This window comes from Neolamprologus brichardi, chromosome 9 (assembly GCF_056152115.1).
Source record: "Neolamprologus brichardi isolate AB-2024 chromosome 9, ASM5615211v1, whole genome shotgun sequence".
Lineage (NCBI taxonomy): Eukaryota > Metazoa > Chordata > Actinopteri > Cichliformes > Cichlidae > Neolamprologus > Neolamprologus brichardi.
This window is the reverse complement of record NC_142112.1, coordinates 17,542,311-17,557,159: the sequence shown is the minus strand read 5'-3', so window position 1 is coordinate 17,557,159 and position 14,849 is coordinate 17,542,311. Positions and strand designations below refer to the sequence as shown.

The 14,849-nt window shown below is 36.2% G+C and overlaps 1 protein-coding gene across 1 annotated transcript; it reads left to right on the top strand.

The window, feature by feature from the left end:
• The first annotated feature begins 2,053 nt into the window (after positions 1-2,053).
• LOC148101399 (myelin-associated glycoprotein-like) lies at positions 2,054-7,635 on the top strand. The gene is made up of 7 exons (XM_087846047.1): positions 2,054-2,108; positions 2,516-2,899; positions 3,209-3,514; positions 3,594-3,859; positions 6,972-7,051; positions 7,206-7,245; positions 7,387-7,635. Exons 1-7 carry the CDS (start codon positions 2,066-2,068, stop codon positions 7,633-7,635), a joined length of 1,368 nt encoding a protein of 455 aa, XP_087702173.1. The 5' UTR covers positions 2,054-2,065.
• The last annotated feature ends 7,214 nt before the right edge of the window (positions 7,636-14,849 follow it).

Below are 14,849 nucleotides of genomic sequence, written 5' to 3'. Positions count from 1 at the left end.
ATGACTAGAAATGTTGTTAAAATGGTTGTAACCAGGAAGTCACGCACATAGACACACATGCACACACGCATGCACTCACATGCTCGCACATGCATGCACACACACACAGTGGCTTAGCTTTTACAACACACTATATTTGTTTTACAATGGGGTGTTTGTGTAACTGTTGTCACTGAATAAAAGTTGGAGGGGAGTGGGCTGATTTTTGAAGTTGGCTTGGATCAGGTGGGGAGCTTGTAGCTCCAAGATCTTGAAAATAAACTTAAATAATTTCTGTTCTTTAATACCTGAAAAATTCAACTGACATGTTGTCCATTGTGTGCCGTAATTGGACTTTTTTGTACAAATTTTGGGTATTTATGTATTGACAGTGCTGTCATTTTTCACTGTTTCACTTCAGAAACATAAATTCTTGAACAGATGATGTTTATATGTCAGTTACTGAATTTCTGGACTATGTAATGTAAAGTGAAGAATATTTTTAAAAGGGTTATGCTAAAATAAATAAATAAATAAATTGGGCGAGGAAAAACTTGATTTACTTTTTCTGTGTTCCAGTGTTAGTAACTTTGACACACTAACATCTGCTGCAATATTTACACCTCTGGTGGAATTTCACAAGTGTTAGCTTTTTTTTTGATACCAAGATTATAGACACAGGGATTTTAATTGCAGAGAAATAATCAATTAATTTTGGGTGTTTCATTTTTGAGCAGGAAGCTCAGAAAAACCCTTGAGGGCTTAAGAGGTTAAGACAAAGACCATTACATTCACTGAGATCTGATTTTGAGGAATAAACCAATTCTGTTTTAGATTCTATTAAATAAGTCTACTAGATGAACTAATTACAGGTTTATAATCGTTTTGCATTTAGACCAGTTAAATTAGAAATGATTTCTCATTGAGTGTATCTAGAAAAACTTTGTTATATTAGATGGTGGGGTTTAATAGCTTAAATTTCTTATGTCATATTCATTATTATTTTAGCATCTATATTTGAATTCATGACTTAATTAAAAATGGCTGAACATTTATTGAGCTCAGATCAAAAATTCTTTTTGTCCACAACTAAACTCATGTGTCAAAAGACAAATGCCTGGTGTTGCTGCTCAACAACCAAATTGTAGTGTTACTGTGCCATTTCTCACACTTTGTGATTTATTTTAGTTCTGATGCAGTCGCTGCAGATGTGCTACAAGATAAATGTAAATGTAAGTGCTTGTGGCAGAGGGACTTCACTGTGACCGGATTTTGAGGAAGTTGGTCAACAAAGTCTTTTGTGTCAATTGATGAGAGTAAATATCAGCTAAAAATTTCCACCAAATGAATATAGGAAATGTATTTAATAACATAAACATGTATTTTTAATGAAACAAGGAAAGTGAATAAAAAAAATCACTTTTCAGGAAATTGGTATCTTACTTATTCTTTCAGCATCATTTGTGTTTTCTCCATACATGTGTATATAATTCCTGGTAATCATGAATTATTTCATGTTGATTAATATATTCCGTAAAAGTTTGCAAGCTTGAAAAAAACTAAAGTGAATAAAGAGGTCTTTTAGGGTGTGTAGGTAATGTCTGCCTTCCTCTATCACAGTATGCAACAGAACTGAAGACTTTTTTTTTTCACAGATGCATCAGGTGACGCCTACAACAGCTTTGTGACTTTAATGCACTTAAACAGCATGTTCTCTTTCTGTACTTCCTTCTTTCTAACATTGGTTGGGCAACACAGTTCACTGTAATTCTTCTAAAACTGTAAAGTGATAAGACTACACTTGGGCTTGTTTGGTAAGGAAACATTTTATTGCTTTTATTCAGTAACTTTTTATATTTCTTTTACTACACTGACAGGTACATGTAAAGTAATTTTATTTACTGATGTTTTAGTTTTACTGATTTGTGTTACATTTTTCTTTATTTCAACATAGCACTAAAAGAAAAGAAAACAAGAGATGTACAAATCAAAAACACTTAAAAAAAATATTAAGTACAGTGTTAGAGCTTCATACGTGAAATTGTCTTTTTTTTTTTAATCCAGGCAGAGTAGTCTGTGTGTGAACATGGAGACAGTCAACATGTTACTGACTGTCCTCTTTGTTTCAGGTGAGTATTTTAGTTATTTTAAAGGCATTATTAGAGTAATTTTACATCATAAACTTCATGTAGTAACACAGAAAACATGGAGCTACGGTTTGTGCTGACTTTAAATTAAAATGTTTTAAGTGGAAAATATTAACAAAGGGCTGGCACTTTCAAGCATTACAATAGACAAGTGTTGAAACTCTGATTATGAATATTTTCATCTTACATCCAAACAGCAGATGGTGGCTGAAATGTTCCTGTTATCGCTGGATTATCAGTTAAATGTTTAATTTTACAAGAAAATATTCACATACAAAAATATTAACTCACTAAATAAATTGTTTGTAAAGTTGTGTTTGGGCATAAAGAAATGTGTAGTCAACTAAGATTAATTTGTGAATTGATTAATAATTAAATTGTATTTACAGGTGCTTTGGCTGATTGTCCTGGTGGAGCAGACCTCTCCATAAATGCTTCAAAGAAGCTGGAGGCACTGAGTGGATCTTGTTTGCAAATCCCATGTAGCTTCAGACCCAAAGAAGAACAGAAATTTATCAGCACAGAAAAAATCTTTGGAGTGTGGATTAAAAATCAATCCCAATTTAACAAATATCCAAACAATGTGATCTTCAACAGTAGTGGAGCAGTTAGCATCTATCCAATCAGTATTACTGGGAACCTGAGTCAGAGAGACTGCACCACTCTGTTTTCTAATTTAAACACCACATACCCAGACACATACTTCTTCAGAGTAGAGAGTGAACCATTCAAGGCAACAGCTGCTTGTGATCCACTTCAAATAACAGTCAGAGGTAATGGTGTTTTGTTTTTGTTTTTCCAGTATTTTGTTTTGCCTATTAATAAACCTTCATTCAGGACTTTGATGTATTGTTTGATTGTAATCAACATCTGTTGAGCAAATTTTGTGTTACAGTCGTAATGATTGTCCCAGCATGACACTCAGAAGATTGCTTGTTTTTTATAAATTCTGCTCTGCCTTTATTTTAAGGACTTGATAACATTTATAAATCAAAGTATGAATTTAGAACAAGTTTGCAGATTTGAATCAGTGGTACAAATGTCAGTGTGATTTTATAATGAATATGTATGTGAAACCACAGATTCTCCTTGGAGGCCCAATATTACAATCCAAGGTGATCTGAAGGAGAAGGAGTCTGTCACTATAACCTGCTCAGCTCTCACTCCCTGTCCACACTCCCCTCCTCAACTCACCTGGAATCTCCAACAAGACTCTCACAACAAAACAGAGGAAAACACAGATGGAAGCTTTACAACTAAAATCCAGCAGAACATCACTCTGTCAGACACACATGATGGAAAGAAGATCAGCTGCTCTGCCAGATATCCTGTGAACCAAGGAAACGACCCCAAGAAAGCAGAGACAGAAGAGACTCTCAGTGTTTCATGTAAGACAATCAGAGTTTGTTGTTGTTGAACTGAATTCCATCGGACAACATGATTTATGGGATATTCTTTTTTCTCCAGATGCTCCTAAAAACACCTCAGCATCCATCAGTACATCAGGTTTGGTGTCAGCAGGCAGCTGGGTGAACCTGACCTGCTCCAGCAGAGCCAAACCTCCAGTCAGCAACTTCACCTGGTTCAAGAAGAGCAGAGATGGAGCTGTGAAAGTATCTGAAGGAGAGGTTTACAGCTTCAATGTAACAAATGGAGGAGTTTATTACTGTGTGGCCACTAATGATCTGGGTAATCAGACATCAGCAGAGATTCGTGTGAATACTGAAGGTAATGTTAACCAGTATTCATTCTGTTGGAGGTAAAATTATTCACCAGTTATTTTAAAAAATAATTTCATTTATTTATTTAGGATAGTGCATGTTAATGAAGATACATGTAAAAAAAAAATACATGAATGTAAACATACCAGATTATAGCCAAGGGTTAATTTCCATCTGTTGTCCATAAAACATAAAAAAATAGACATAATAATTCATAAAAAATTCATAATTCATTTATAATAAAAACTCCATCACCAAACTCACACATACACACCCTTCTATTCCCAAATAAAACATTAAACATATACATATACAACTTGTACATGATCACACACCTGATTTGTCCATAACCAGTTTTAAACCTGTGTCTTAAACAAGTTGAATGTCGAGCATTCTCTAATGGGTTGAGGAAGACTGTTCCACAGATGGCCACCCTGGACAGAAAGGACGTTCTGCCCAAATAATATCCGTCTGTGGGGTATAAACAAGTCTCCTCAGGTTGTAGCTCAAGTGGTCCTGTCTGAGCTTTCTTTATGCCTAATGAACTGCTTTAGTGGTGGTGGAGCAAGGGAGTGTAAGACTTTATATATTAAACACACTCTTTTAAGTTTCACTAAGTTATTGAAGTTCAGTAATTTATGTTTTTTTAACACATGACAGTGGTGGTGGGAAGTCGTTTTTTTGTCAAGTAGTTTCAAACTCCTTTTTATAAATGTTTTCAATAGTTTTAAGTGTTGTTGGACAAACAAGTGACCAGGATGTCAAACAATAGTCCATATGAGAGATGATCATTGAGTAAAAATAAGTTTTTGCAACATTCATATTTAAATTATTACGTATATGATTAAAATTTCGATTATTAAATGTAAGTACCTGGGACACTTTATTTATGTGAATCTTGAAGGATAATGTTGGGTCTATAATGACCCCAAGATATTTAAATTTTGGAGCTAATTCAAGCTCTACTCCATCCAGGAATATGTTTGACTGCTTCAAGTTTAAGGGGCGTTTTGAAAAATACACGCAGACAGTTTTTGAGGTGTTCAACATTAGGCATGAGTCCTCCAGCCAGCTATGCATTAATGCTAAAGCAGCTGTAAGATCTTTTGCCACCTGCTGGACACTATTTGCTGTATCTGTGGAGTGATGTGCCCGAAAGCCAAACTGCAATGGATGTAATGAGGGTTGGGTGTTTTCTAGGTGAGCAGTGAGGAATTTAACCACCCACTTCTCAGCTATTTTAGATATAACCAGTAGTATGTTTATGGGGCGATAATGAGCCATGTCAGTCTTCACACCTGCTTTGAAAATTGGTGTAACTGCAGCAATTTTCCAATCTGTTGGAACAATGGAGTGTTCAAAAGACATATTCAAAACATGCGTACATTGTTGGACGTACAAGCAAATTCATATGTTCCTTTAGGAAATTTGTGTTAATACCATATACATCAAGTGCTTTAGATTGTTTTAAACCTGTAATTAGTTTAGCAACTTCAGTGTCTGAAATATGAGTAATGGTGAACAAATTTTGACCAGCATCATTCACATTATCAGAGCACACGACTGAGTCAAAGCTCTGACTGATCTCCTTAACAGATGAAATAAAGAAAGTGTTTAAGTTACTGGCAATAGATAGAGGCTCTCTAACAATAGAGTTATTTACATAAAGTTCAATTGTATTTTTGCTTTTGTTTGAATGATGGCCAAGTAATTTATTTAGGTGTTGCCAGATAATTTCACCATTACCTTTGGCTCTTTCAATTATATTTATAAAAAAATTTGCTTTGGCTTGTCTCAAACTTCTTGTTACTTTGTTCCGCATTGAAGTAAATCTCTGTCTATCCAGAGTTAGACCTGTTTTCAGGAACTGTTTTAGTAATTGATCTCTTGTTTTCATTAGATTCTTGCACTCTTTGTTTAATCAGGGCAGATTAGATGTTGTCTTTATTTTTTGTCGACCTCTAATGGAATATTTTGATATAATATCCTTGACAATGTCAGTGAAGTGACTGCTGCAGAATTGTGGATCATCACTACACAATAAACGCTCCCAGTTAGCTGATGCTAATGCTTCTGCTACTTTTGTTGCTGACTTCTTGGTATAAATTCATAAAAGGATCTCCTATTAGATGAACTATGAAAGTGATTCTTAACCCGTGATTTTAAAAGTTTTCTAGAAAATAATATACAATTGTGGTCTAAAATAGCAGTGAGTAAATTATAAGATTTAATAATTCGCTTGGGCGTATTACTGAAAACCAGATCTATTTTAGTTCTAGAGTGTCTCGTTATTCTTGTGGGTTGTTCAATGTGTAAAGTTTAAAGTCTCCATCATGTCCTTGAGTGTTTTTCTGTTCTTTTCACAGTCCCAGTTGACATTAAAATCTCCCATTACAATTATTTCATTAGACTTATTATTTATAGTATGATATTTAAGTAATATCTGTAGTTGTTCATAAAAAATATTCTTTGCGGAAGGAGGGCGATATAAACAGATCAACGTAAAAGACATTTCTGGGGAAAGAGTGATTTTAACAGAAATATGTTCTATTTCAACATCTATTGGTGAACTAAGTAAAGAGCAGTCCAGGTGTTTTTTTACATACATAAGTATTCCTCCTCCTCCAATTCTATCCTTTCTGAATACTGTGTACTCTGGAAAGACAACCGCAGACTCAGGAGAAGAACTTGTGAGCCAAGATTCAGAGATACCCAAAATAGAAATATTGGAATTGCTTAGAATATGTTCCAGTTGCTCATGCTTTGGTAACATACTGCGAATGTTCATGTATCCACATAGAAGCCCCTTTGGTTTATTTTTAGTGTCCCAGATTACTTTAGCCTGATTAAATGTCTTGTAGATCTTTGTTCCTCTCTAACTAATAGCAGGATTTCTTGTCCTTTTGTTGACAAGAAAGGTAAAGATAAAGGCTGAAGCCACTAATGCCATGCTTTTCTCCCATTTATCTTTTAGGTTTTCCTTGTTGATCTATTAATAACATTGGTACACTAAAACTTGACGATAATGTAACCAAAACAACTTTAGCAAGGGTATCTTTAACTCCACATTATTATATATTGTTTGACTCACACAGAGTTTATTTTTCATGTACCAGGAAAGCAGAACAATCACTCCACACTGGTCCTACTTCTTGGAGGAATCTCTGGGATCATCTTACTCATTTGTTTGATAATCTTTCTTTGGCAAGTATCAGACATCACATTAGAAGACATGAAATTTAACTGTGATATTTTAGCTGCACTTTAAAATGTTTTTTTTTTTTCATCAAGCTGAAATCTACTCACACATATATTCAACATAAACAGATACATTTTTATTGCCTCTCATGTCGTCCAGGTGGTTAAAGTCAATGCGTCAAACTCAACAACAGACTTGGGTAAGACAATACTGAACTTCTCTGTAGCTGTTTACATGATTGTAAACAACCACTAGTCACATGCTTTCAAATGTCTAAAAACATGATTAAGAATGGACTCTATAGGTCTAAATCACAGATTTTACTTTGCTTATTTTATAGATTCAACCTCACGAAGAGCAGGTTGTTGAAGGGCCAGCAAATAACACTGAAAAAGATGAAGAAAACATCCATTATGGAGAGATGAGCTTCTGTAAGCTGGGATTTGACGCATCCTCTGACTCAGTGCAGGACAGAGGACAGCAGCAGGATACGGTGTACGCACAGGTGAAAGTCAACAAGCCAGAAAACAGCTTAACACTGAGAGCTCATGGCCAAGAGGAACTCTACGCTGAGGTGAAGAAAAAATGAGAAGTATGCGTTTACAAACAGTAAAGAATGAAATATGAATGTGGAGCCTTTACATGAAAATGTGTCATAGTCACTGCCGAACAGTTCAGTGAAGTAAAAAAAAGCTTTTTTTATGTTCAACCTCCTGTAGTAATTTCATACGGCTGGTTTCAGATTTTGATCTCTTATGATATTAAATATGCGTAAATAGAAGTTGCAGCAGTTCAGCAGGGAACGGTAAAGTGACTGGTACTTATATACAGTGTTGGTCAAGTTACTTGAAAAAGTAATTAGTAACTAATTACTGATGACTTCTCCAAAAAGTAATCCCATTACTTTACTGATTACTAATTTTCAAAAGTATTTAGTTACTTAGTTACTTTAAAAAAATATACTCAACCTGAATAAAGCAACAGACCTTTCAGACCAATTATGTTTTTTATGCATAATCTATCATATAAAATTGAGTCAAATGGAAAGCCTCTTTTTAAAAATAGTTTTATGAGTTATAATCTTATGCACATTGCATTAAGCAAAAAATTAATTATATTCAACTGTCTTTGACTTGAAGGCATTTAAACCCATTTTCTGCATATTCTATGTCATGATCCTGGGCCACGTTGGCCCAGCATTCTTAGTTTCATGTATTTTTGTATTTTGTTCCTTATTTGACTTCCCCTTGTGACTTTTACTCCCTGTGTGCCCCTCTGTGTATCTGTGAGCCCTCGTTTCCCCTCGTGTTTTATTCCATGCGTTCCCCAGCCCGTTATGTCTGTGCTCTCCCCGTGCTCCCTCTCTCCTCCTGTCTGCACCTCTGTGTACTTCCTGTTTTACTTTGACAGTCTCCCGTCAGTATGCGTCATGTTGTGTTGCTCCTGCCCTGTCTCGTTATGATTATCTGTGTCAGCTGTGTTCCCCGTGTGCTCCCACCTCCCTCGTTAAACCTCTGTGTACTTATGTCCGCGTCTCCCTCTGTTCAGTGTTGCATTCTCCCTCATTCATGGCCGTATGTTTCTCTGTGTGCTAGTGTATTGCTTCCCAGTGTAGTTTCTTATCAGTTTGTTTCGCCGTTTCCCTCCAGCAATAAAGCTGTGTTTTGAGTTCATTACTGCCTCTGTGAGATTGCGTTTGGCTCCACTTCCTGTCTGCCACACAGCCGAATCATGACATTCTAGCATATAAAATAAAATAATGTTTTGTGTCTACACGCTCTCTTTCTAGTAGATGCAAGTAAAACACAGCAAAAAATAAATGAAATCAAAGATTGAGTGGCACTAAGTCCTGTCGCTCTTAAGTCTGTTTTCACGTGTTTAGCAGGAGTGGAGGTTTGCCCAGTGCTGCAGTGGGGATGTCAGCAGGAGGGGTTTCTCTGTGAATTTCACATTCCGTGGCAGCGTGCTCAGTGCTTGCTCAGAATTTAAGTTTAATTTTTGCTGTAGAAAGAAGTTTTTTTCCCACACGTGTACAGTGGATGCTAATGTTTTTGTCACTTTTTATGGACTAAAACTAAAAAGTTATGTCAGTACTTCCACGCTTTAAATCCTGCACGGTCATACTCTCTCCCGCACTCCATATTATCCATTGTTGATACACACTTCTGTTGCTACCACAGACGTCACATAATAGTTTCAACTCTTTAGTGAAGGCTTTCCACAGCTTTAGGAGTGTCTTCTTCCAGACACACATTTGTGAGGTCAGACACTGATGTTGGATAAGAAGGCCTGACTCGCAGTCTCCACACGAATCCATCCTAAAGGTGTTCGATAAGGACTCTGTGCAGGCCAGTCAAGTTCTTCCACACAAAACTCGCTCATCCATGTCTTTAATCCACGATTCTCCACCAACCACCAAACCCAGATTTGTCTATCAGACTACCAAACAGAGAAGCGTGAATTGTCTCTTCAGAGAACACATCTCCACTGCTGTGGTGTGCAGAGGCAGCATGCTTTACACCACTAAAGCCAGCACTTTGCATTGTACAAATGTTTGGAGACACAGTCTGCTTGCCTAGGTGCTTGATTTTTTACACCTATCACCATGAAAGTGATTGAAACACCTGAATTCAATAATCTGGATGGGTGAGTGAATAATTTTGGCAATATAGTGTACATATATAGGATTTCTCTATGCACGCAGTTACATATATTCAGGCTCTGATGGATGAATAAGGAACAACTTGGAGTCGAGCATCTTGGTCAGGATACTTTATCATGTGGAGAAAGCAATCAATCCACTGTCCTTCCAATTGGTTGATGACCCACTCCTCAACCTGAGCAAAGCAATCTTTTTCATTACTATTATTTTACTTGTTGCCAAATTAATGCAGTATTTACACATTGACATGCTCTTGTTTGATTTGTTATTTATTTAGCAGGCTTGTTAAAATTAATGTCCCATGTAAACACATCTGAAAACATTTTCAGTTTATAAATTATTTATTTAAATATAAATATTTTATCTTAATTGATAAATGTGTCAGATTTTCCGATTATTTGTGACGCAAATTATTTTGCTCTACATTATGTCTGATATGAAACAAAGAAATTGTAACGATACAGTAGGAAGTAAAAAAGATCATGTTTTTGAGTTTGAAGTTTAAAGTGTGTGAAATTATCACTGTTTGTTCAGCTTTGTACATATAAATGCATTTGTAAAATAATTTTATGTGTGATTGAATCAATTTGAATTTGTGTGTGGCTTCAAACATGCATTTGTAAAATTACTCACAAACATTTGTATATCTCAGTTTAGGCTTATGGGTTATGTATCATAATATATTGTATGCATTTATCAACCTTTTAAGAAGAATTTATCTCCATATTCATTCATAAATTTGTTTCTTGATTTATTTATTAACATTTGATAATTCTTGGTGAGCTTGGTGATCATGGGCTTCCTGTCAAGAGGCCTTTAAACTCTCTCCTACAGTGTCTTCAGCTCAGTCTTCACCTTCTCTGACAGGTCAACTCCAACTTCCTGACTGTAGTATTTCTCAGCTCTATGGTCACGTTGAACATCTACCTTTAGTGTTGATGGCGCCATCTCGTGGCAGCCAGCCAACAATGCCATTTTGTTGCCATTTTGCAGGAAATGTTCCCAATCAGTATTAAATTGATTTTGGGTTTTTTTGTATTTTTTTTTTTTTGCATTTTTTTAAATGTATTTTAAGTATTCATCTTTAGGCATTAAAAGATTAATAAAAACACTTAAGAAAAAAAATCCAGATTGAGGTGCTATAAGTGCTGGCTGAGCATGCACCTGTTGCTCGTTCCATTAGACCAGACATGGTAAGAGCTGCTGTCCTTTCTCCATCAGAGTTCTGAAGTTCAGTGTTCAAGAGACTGAGCAGGTTACTGTGAGAGGGGAGAGGTAGTTTATCCCAGGTGTACCCATAAACAAAAGTTCCATGGAGATGATCAGATGGACCACTTGGACAGTGAGTGAGACTGCCTAATTTGACCATTTAGAGGTAAGGGGATGGAAACAAGACAAAAGACATGCTGTGGAAGACAGTATGAACTAGTTTTTCGGCTTTGGTCTGAGACAGGATGTTTCTAATTTTGAACATATCGCACAAATAGAAGAAAGAAGTCTTACAAGTAGCCTACATTTAATATATGTGTAGAAAGACATAATCTGGTCAAAAAAAACTCCAAGATTCCTCACTGTATTACTGGATGCTAAGGTCATGTAATCCCGAGTGAGCGTCTGGTTAGATACCTGGCTTCATGGATAGACAAATAAATAAAAACTAGTTCACAAGCAACCCCAGGTCAAAAATATACATAAGAAATAAACTATGCATATAAGTTATTGTATATTTTATATAAATGGTCCACTGGTTAATTACATGAGCACATAGAGGCATGGACCTCACACCACAAGCTTGCTCCCAACCTATAATGAAATTCTTTATTATTCAAATAGACATAATGTTCAAAGCACCAAAGTTTTAGCCTGCTATTACAACTGTCACGTGATGTTAAACAGAAGCTTTAGCTCAGCTCTGCAGAGCAGGTCATCATCATGAAGCAGTTCAAGTTTTAGGATTAAGCTGCTCTTCATACTTTTTACCACCAGATGTCACCAAAGAGGACACCGTTAGACTCTCTATGGTGTGAAAACGTGTTGCTTCCTGAATTCCTGTTTGGGTTTTTTTTTTTTTTGTATTTTTGTCACACTTACATGTTTCAGATCTTTTTTTTTTTCAGAATTCTGAAAAAAAAAGACGTGCCCACTTTTTCTTGTTTTCTCTTCCAGGGATCCTAACCCTCTTCCATACTAAATGTAGGTGTTTATGATTAAGGGGAAAAAAATCCAAACCTACATGGCTGTATGTGAATAGGTGATTGCCCCCTAAACCTAATAACTGGTCGGGGCACTCTTTGCAGCAACAACTGCAATCAGGCATTTGCGATGACTGGCAATGAGCTTTTTACACCTCTAGTGAGGAATTTTGGCCCACACATCTTTGGCGAATTGCTGTAATTCAGCAACATTGGAGGGTTTTCAATATGAACTGTTTTTGAAGTCATGCCACAGCATCTGATTCAGGTACAGGTTAAGACTTTGACTAGGCTGATCCGAAGTCAGCATTTTGTTTTACTTAAGCCATTCGGAGGTGGACGTACTGATGTGTTTTGGATCTTGTTCCTGCTGCTGAACCCAAGTGCGCTTTAGCTTGAGGTCTCTAACAAATGGCTGAACATTGTCATTCAGCATTTTTTAGTAGACGGCACAGTTCCGATACCATCGGACTACCACCAACATATTTTACTGGAAGGGGACTAAGGTAAGTAAAAGCACTACCAATGTTAAGCCTTAGATTAATTGTATGTTTTACCAGTGGCTGTCAAGCAGTAAGAAAAGCATTTTGAGGAAGCCAGTGTGTTTCAGGCTGATGAAATAGCATTTTTAAAATACCCCAGTGATACACTCTCATTAACATCTTCATGTATTACTAAACCACTTCATTTTTTGTAGAGCGTGTGTCTGTGTAGCAGACAGTGAGCAAGATGATGTGACAGAGAACGAGGAATACAGAGCAGAGGAAATGAAGGTTACCCTGAGGCTGATGGTAAGGAGAAATGACTTAAATTTGAATTATTAATATTTATTCATGTGCTGTTGAATCATCACAGAGTGGGGCAGAAGAGCTGATTCTTTGTTTTGTGTTTCTACAAGTAATATGTGTCTCTACTGAACTCTTGTACAGTTGTCTGTAAGAAGCCTTTTCTCATTATGTGAATCTGTGTTTCCTAAGTCTACTTCAGGACGTCCTTCTAGTAGAACATGTCTTCCTGTTCCAGCATCACTGCACTCAACATAAATAGATCACCCAGAGTCCTGATCTCAATCATACAAAGTGATTATGGACTACATTATGTTATGTTAATATGTAAGAGATGATGGCTGAAATTTGGTTTGGTGTCAGCAACTTCACCTGGTTCAAGAAGAGCAGAGATGGAGCTGTGAAAGTATCGGAAGGAGAGATTTACAGCTTGAATGTAACATTATTGTGTGACCACTAATGATCAGGGTCATTGGTAGAGATTGATGTGACTGTTAAAGGTAAAGTTAGTAATAATTATTTTACTGAGTTCAATCTTTTCATGATTTACCTCTTTTCTTTGTAGTATTCCTTGCAAGGTAATGGAGACAGTGTTTTGTCTAAATGTTTATGTTTTAGGAAATTTTAGGCTCAAACTTCTTTGACCTTTGTTGCACTACAGGTGAACACTCTGAGATATTATTTGGTGTCCTTCATATACTCAAGACATTAGTAGTCGTAATGCTTGTGAGCATGTCTTTGAATTGTGAACAAAGGACAAATCTACAGATTAACTTGTCTGCAATAAGTCAAAAAATTTTCATTTCTGTCAGATGGTTCAGATCAAGACGCTCCAACAAACCAGAGACAGAAAACTGATAGAAGAGCAGAGTCACACCATAACACACCAAGTAAGGACAGTGTGTCTTAAAATAGCACTTTATTTACTGCAGAAAGGTTTTTTCATTTTAACACTTTTAGTACATTCTAATTAAAATAATAATTTCTTGATTTCATTCAAGAAATGTTTAACAGCAGAGGATTTCTTCCAATATTATTGGCCATAACTGAAAATTAGTTTGTCAGCTAAAATTTAATTTAATTTTGAATAAATGTATTAATGTCTCTTGTCTTTTGTTTAAATGTGTTAAGGAAACACCAAATATTCAAAAAGCAATTTGTCTTCTGGTTCTAACTGTCAAGTAACCTTTGAGTGGAAATATTTTGAGTGATATTTTGTGTTCACTCAGTATACAGCTGTGCTTTGTAATGAGGGCAGAAATGTATGTTTTGCTTGCTGCTTTTAATATAGATGAAGTTATAAATGATGGTGAAACAGAGCAGGTTGAGTTTGTCAGAAAATAATATCATGAGCAGAAGAAGAAATAAATTAAGCTCAACCTCAGTATCATTCTCAACCGAGATTCCTCCTGTAACAGTTTAGCCTATCAAATCTAACTTCCAGGTACTAACCACATCTATGTGACTGCTTAGCAGCTGAACCCTTTGTCTTTAGCCATGCATTTAGAAAAATAATCTAAACATGAGAGAAAAAGAAAACAAACCTCGCAGCTTGTTTCATGAGTCAGTGCTCAAACACTTTCGATGAACAGTTCTCAAAACAACTAGCAGCATCGTCTGTGCTGTAGAAAAAGAAGTGCTTGTACAGCAGTTGAAGAGGGGAGAGATAGGAGCTTTCTATCATGTGTTGCTGCTCCACACACATGACCAGGGACATTTACCAGAATGAACGATCTTCTATGATCTCATCTCAAAGCTGAAAGATTTTCATTACTATTTCCTACTTTGATTATCAAACATAAGCCAACTTCCAAATTTGGACTGCAGTAGCAGGTTGCCTTCCTAAATATTATTACGGGATGTATTCAGTTCAGTGCTGCATTGAAGAGTAGGCCTGCCTCTCTTTGTCCGTGTGTGAATGTGCATGTGTGTCAGCTGGGTGTCATTGTTAATGTGACTGAGCATGTTTCTGTATTTTGATCATGCTGATTGGTCAGCTGTGTGTGTGATTATGTAACCACAATGTGAGTTAATATGAAGTTCTGTTAACCTCCTAGGACCTGCTGTCCACATATGTGGACATCACATCTTTGGGTTATTTAGACCAAAATACTCAATTTTGCTCTACAATGGCCTGATATCCACTTACGAGGACATTATACTG

Coding starts and splice junctions, on each gene's coding strand:
- LOC148101399 (XM_087846047.1), top strand. CDS start 2,066: ATGGAGACAGTCAACATGTTACTGACTGTCCTCTTTGTTTCAG. Junction 2,109..2,515: donor GACTGTCCTCTTTGTTTCAG/GTGAGTATTTTA, acceptor TTGTATTTACAG/GTGCTTTGGCTGATTGTCCT. Junction 2,900..3,208: donor ACTTCAAATAACAGTCAGAG/GTAATGGTGTTT, acceptor GTGAAACCACAG/ATTCTCCTTGGAGGCCCAAT.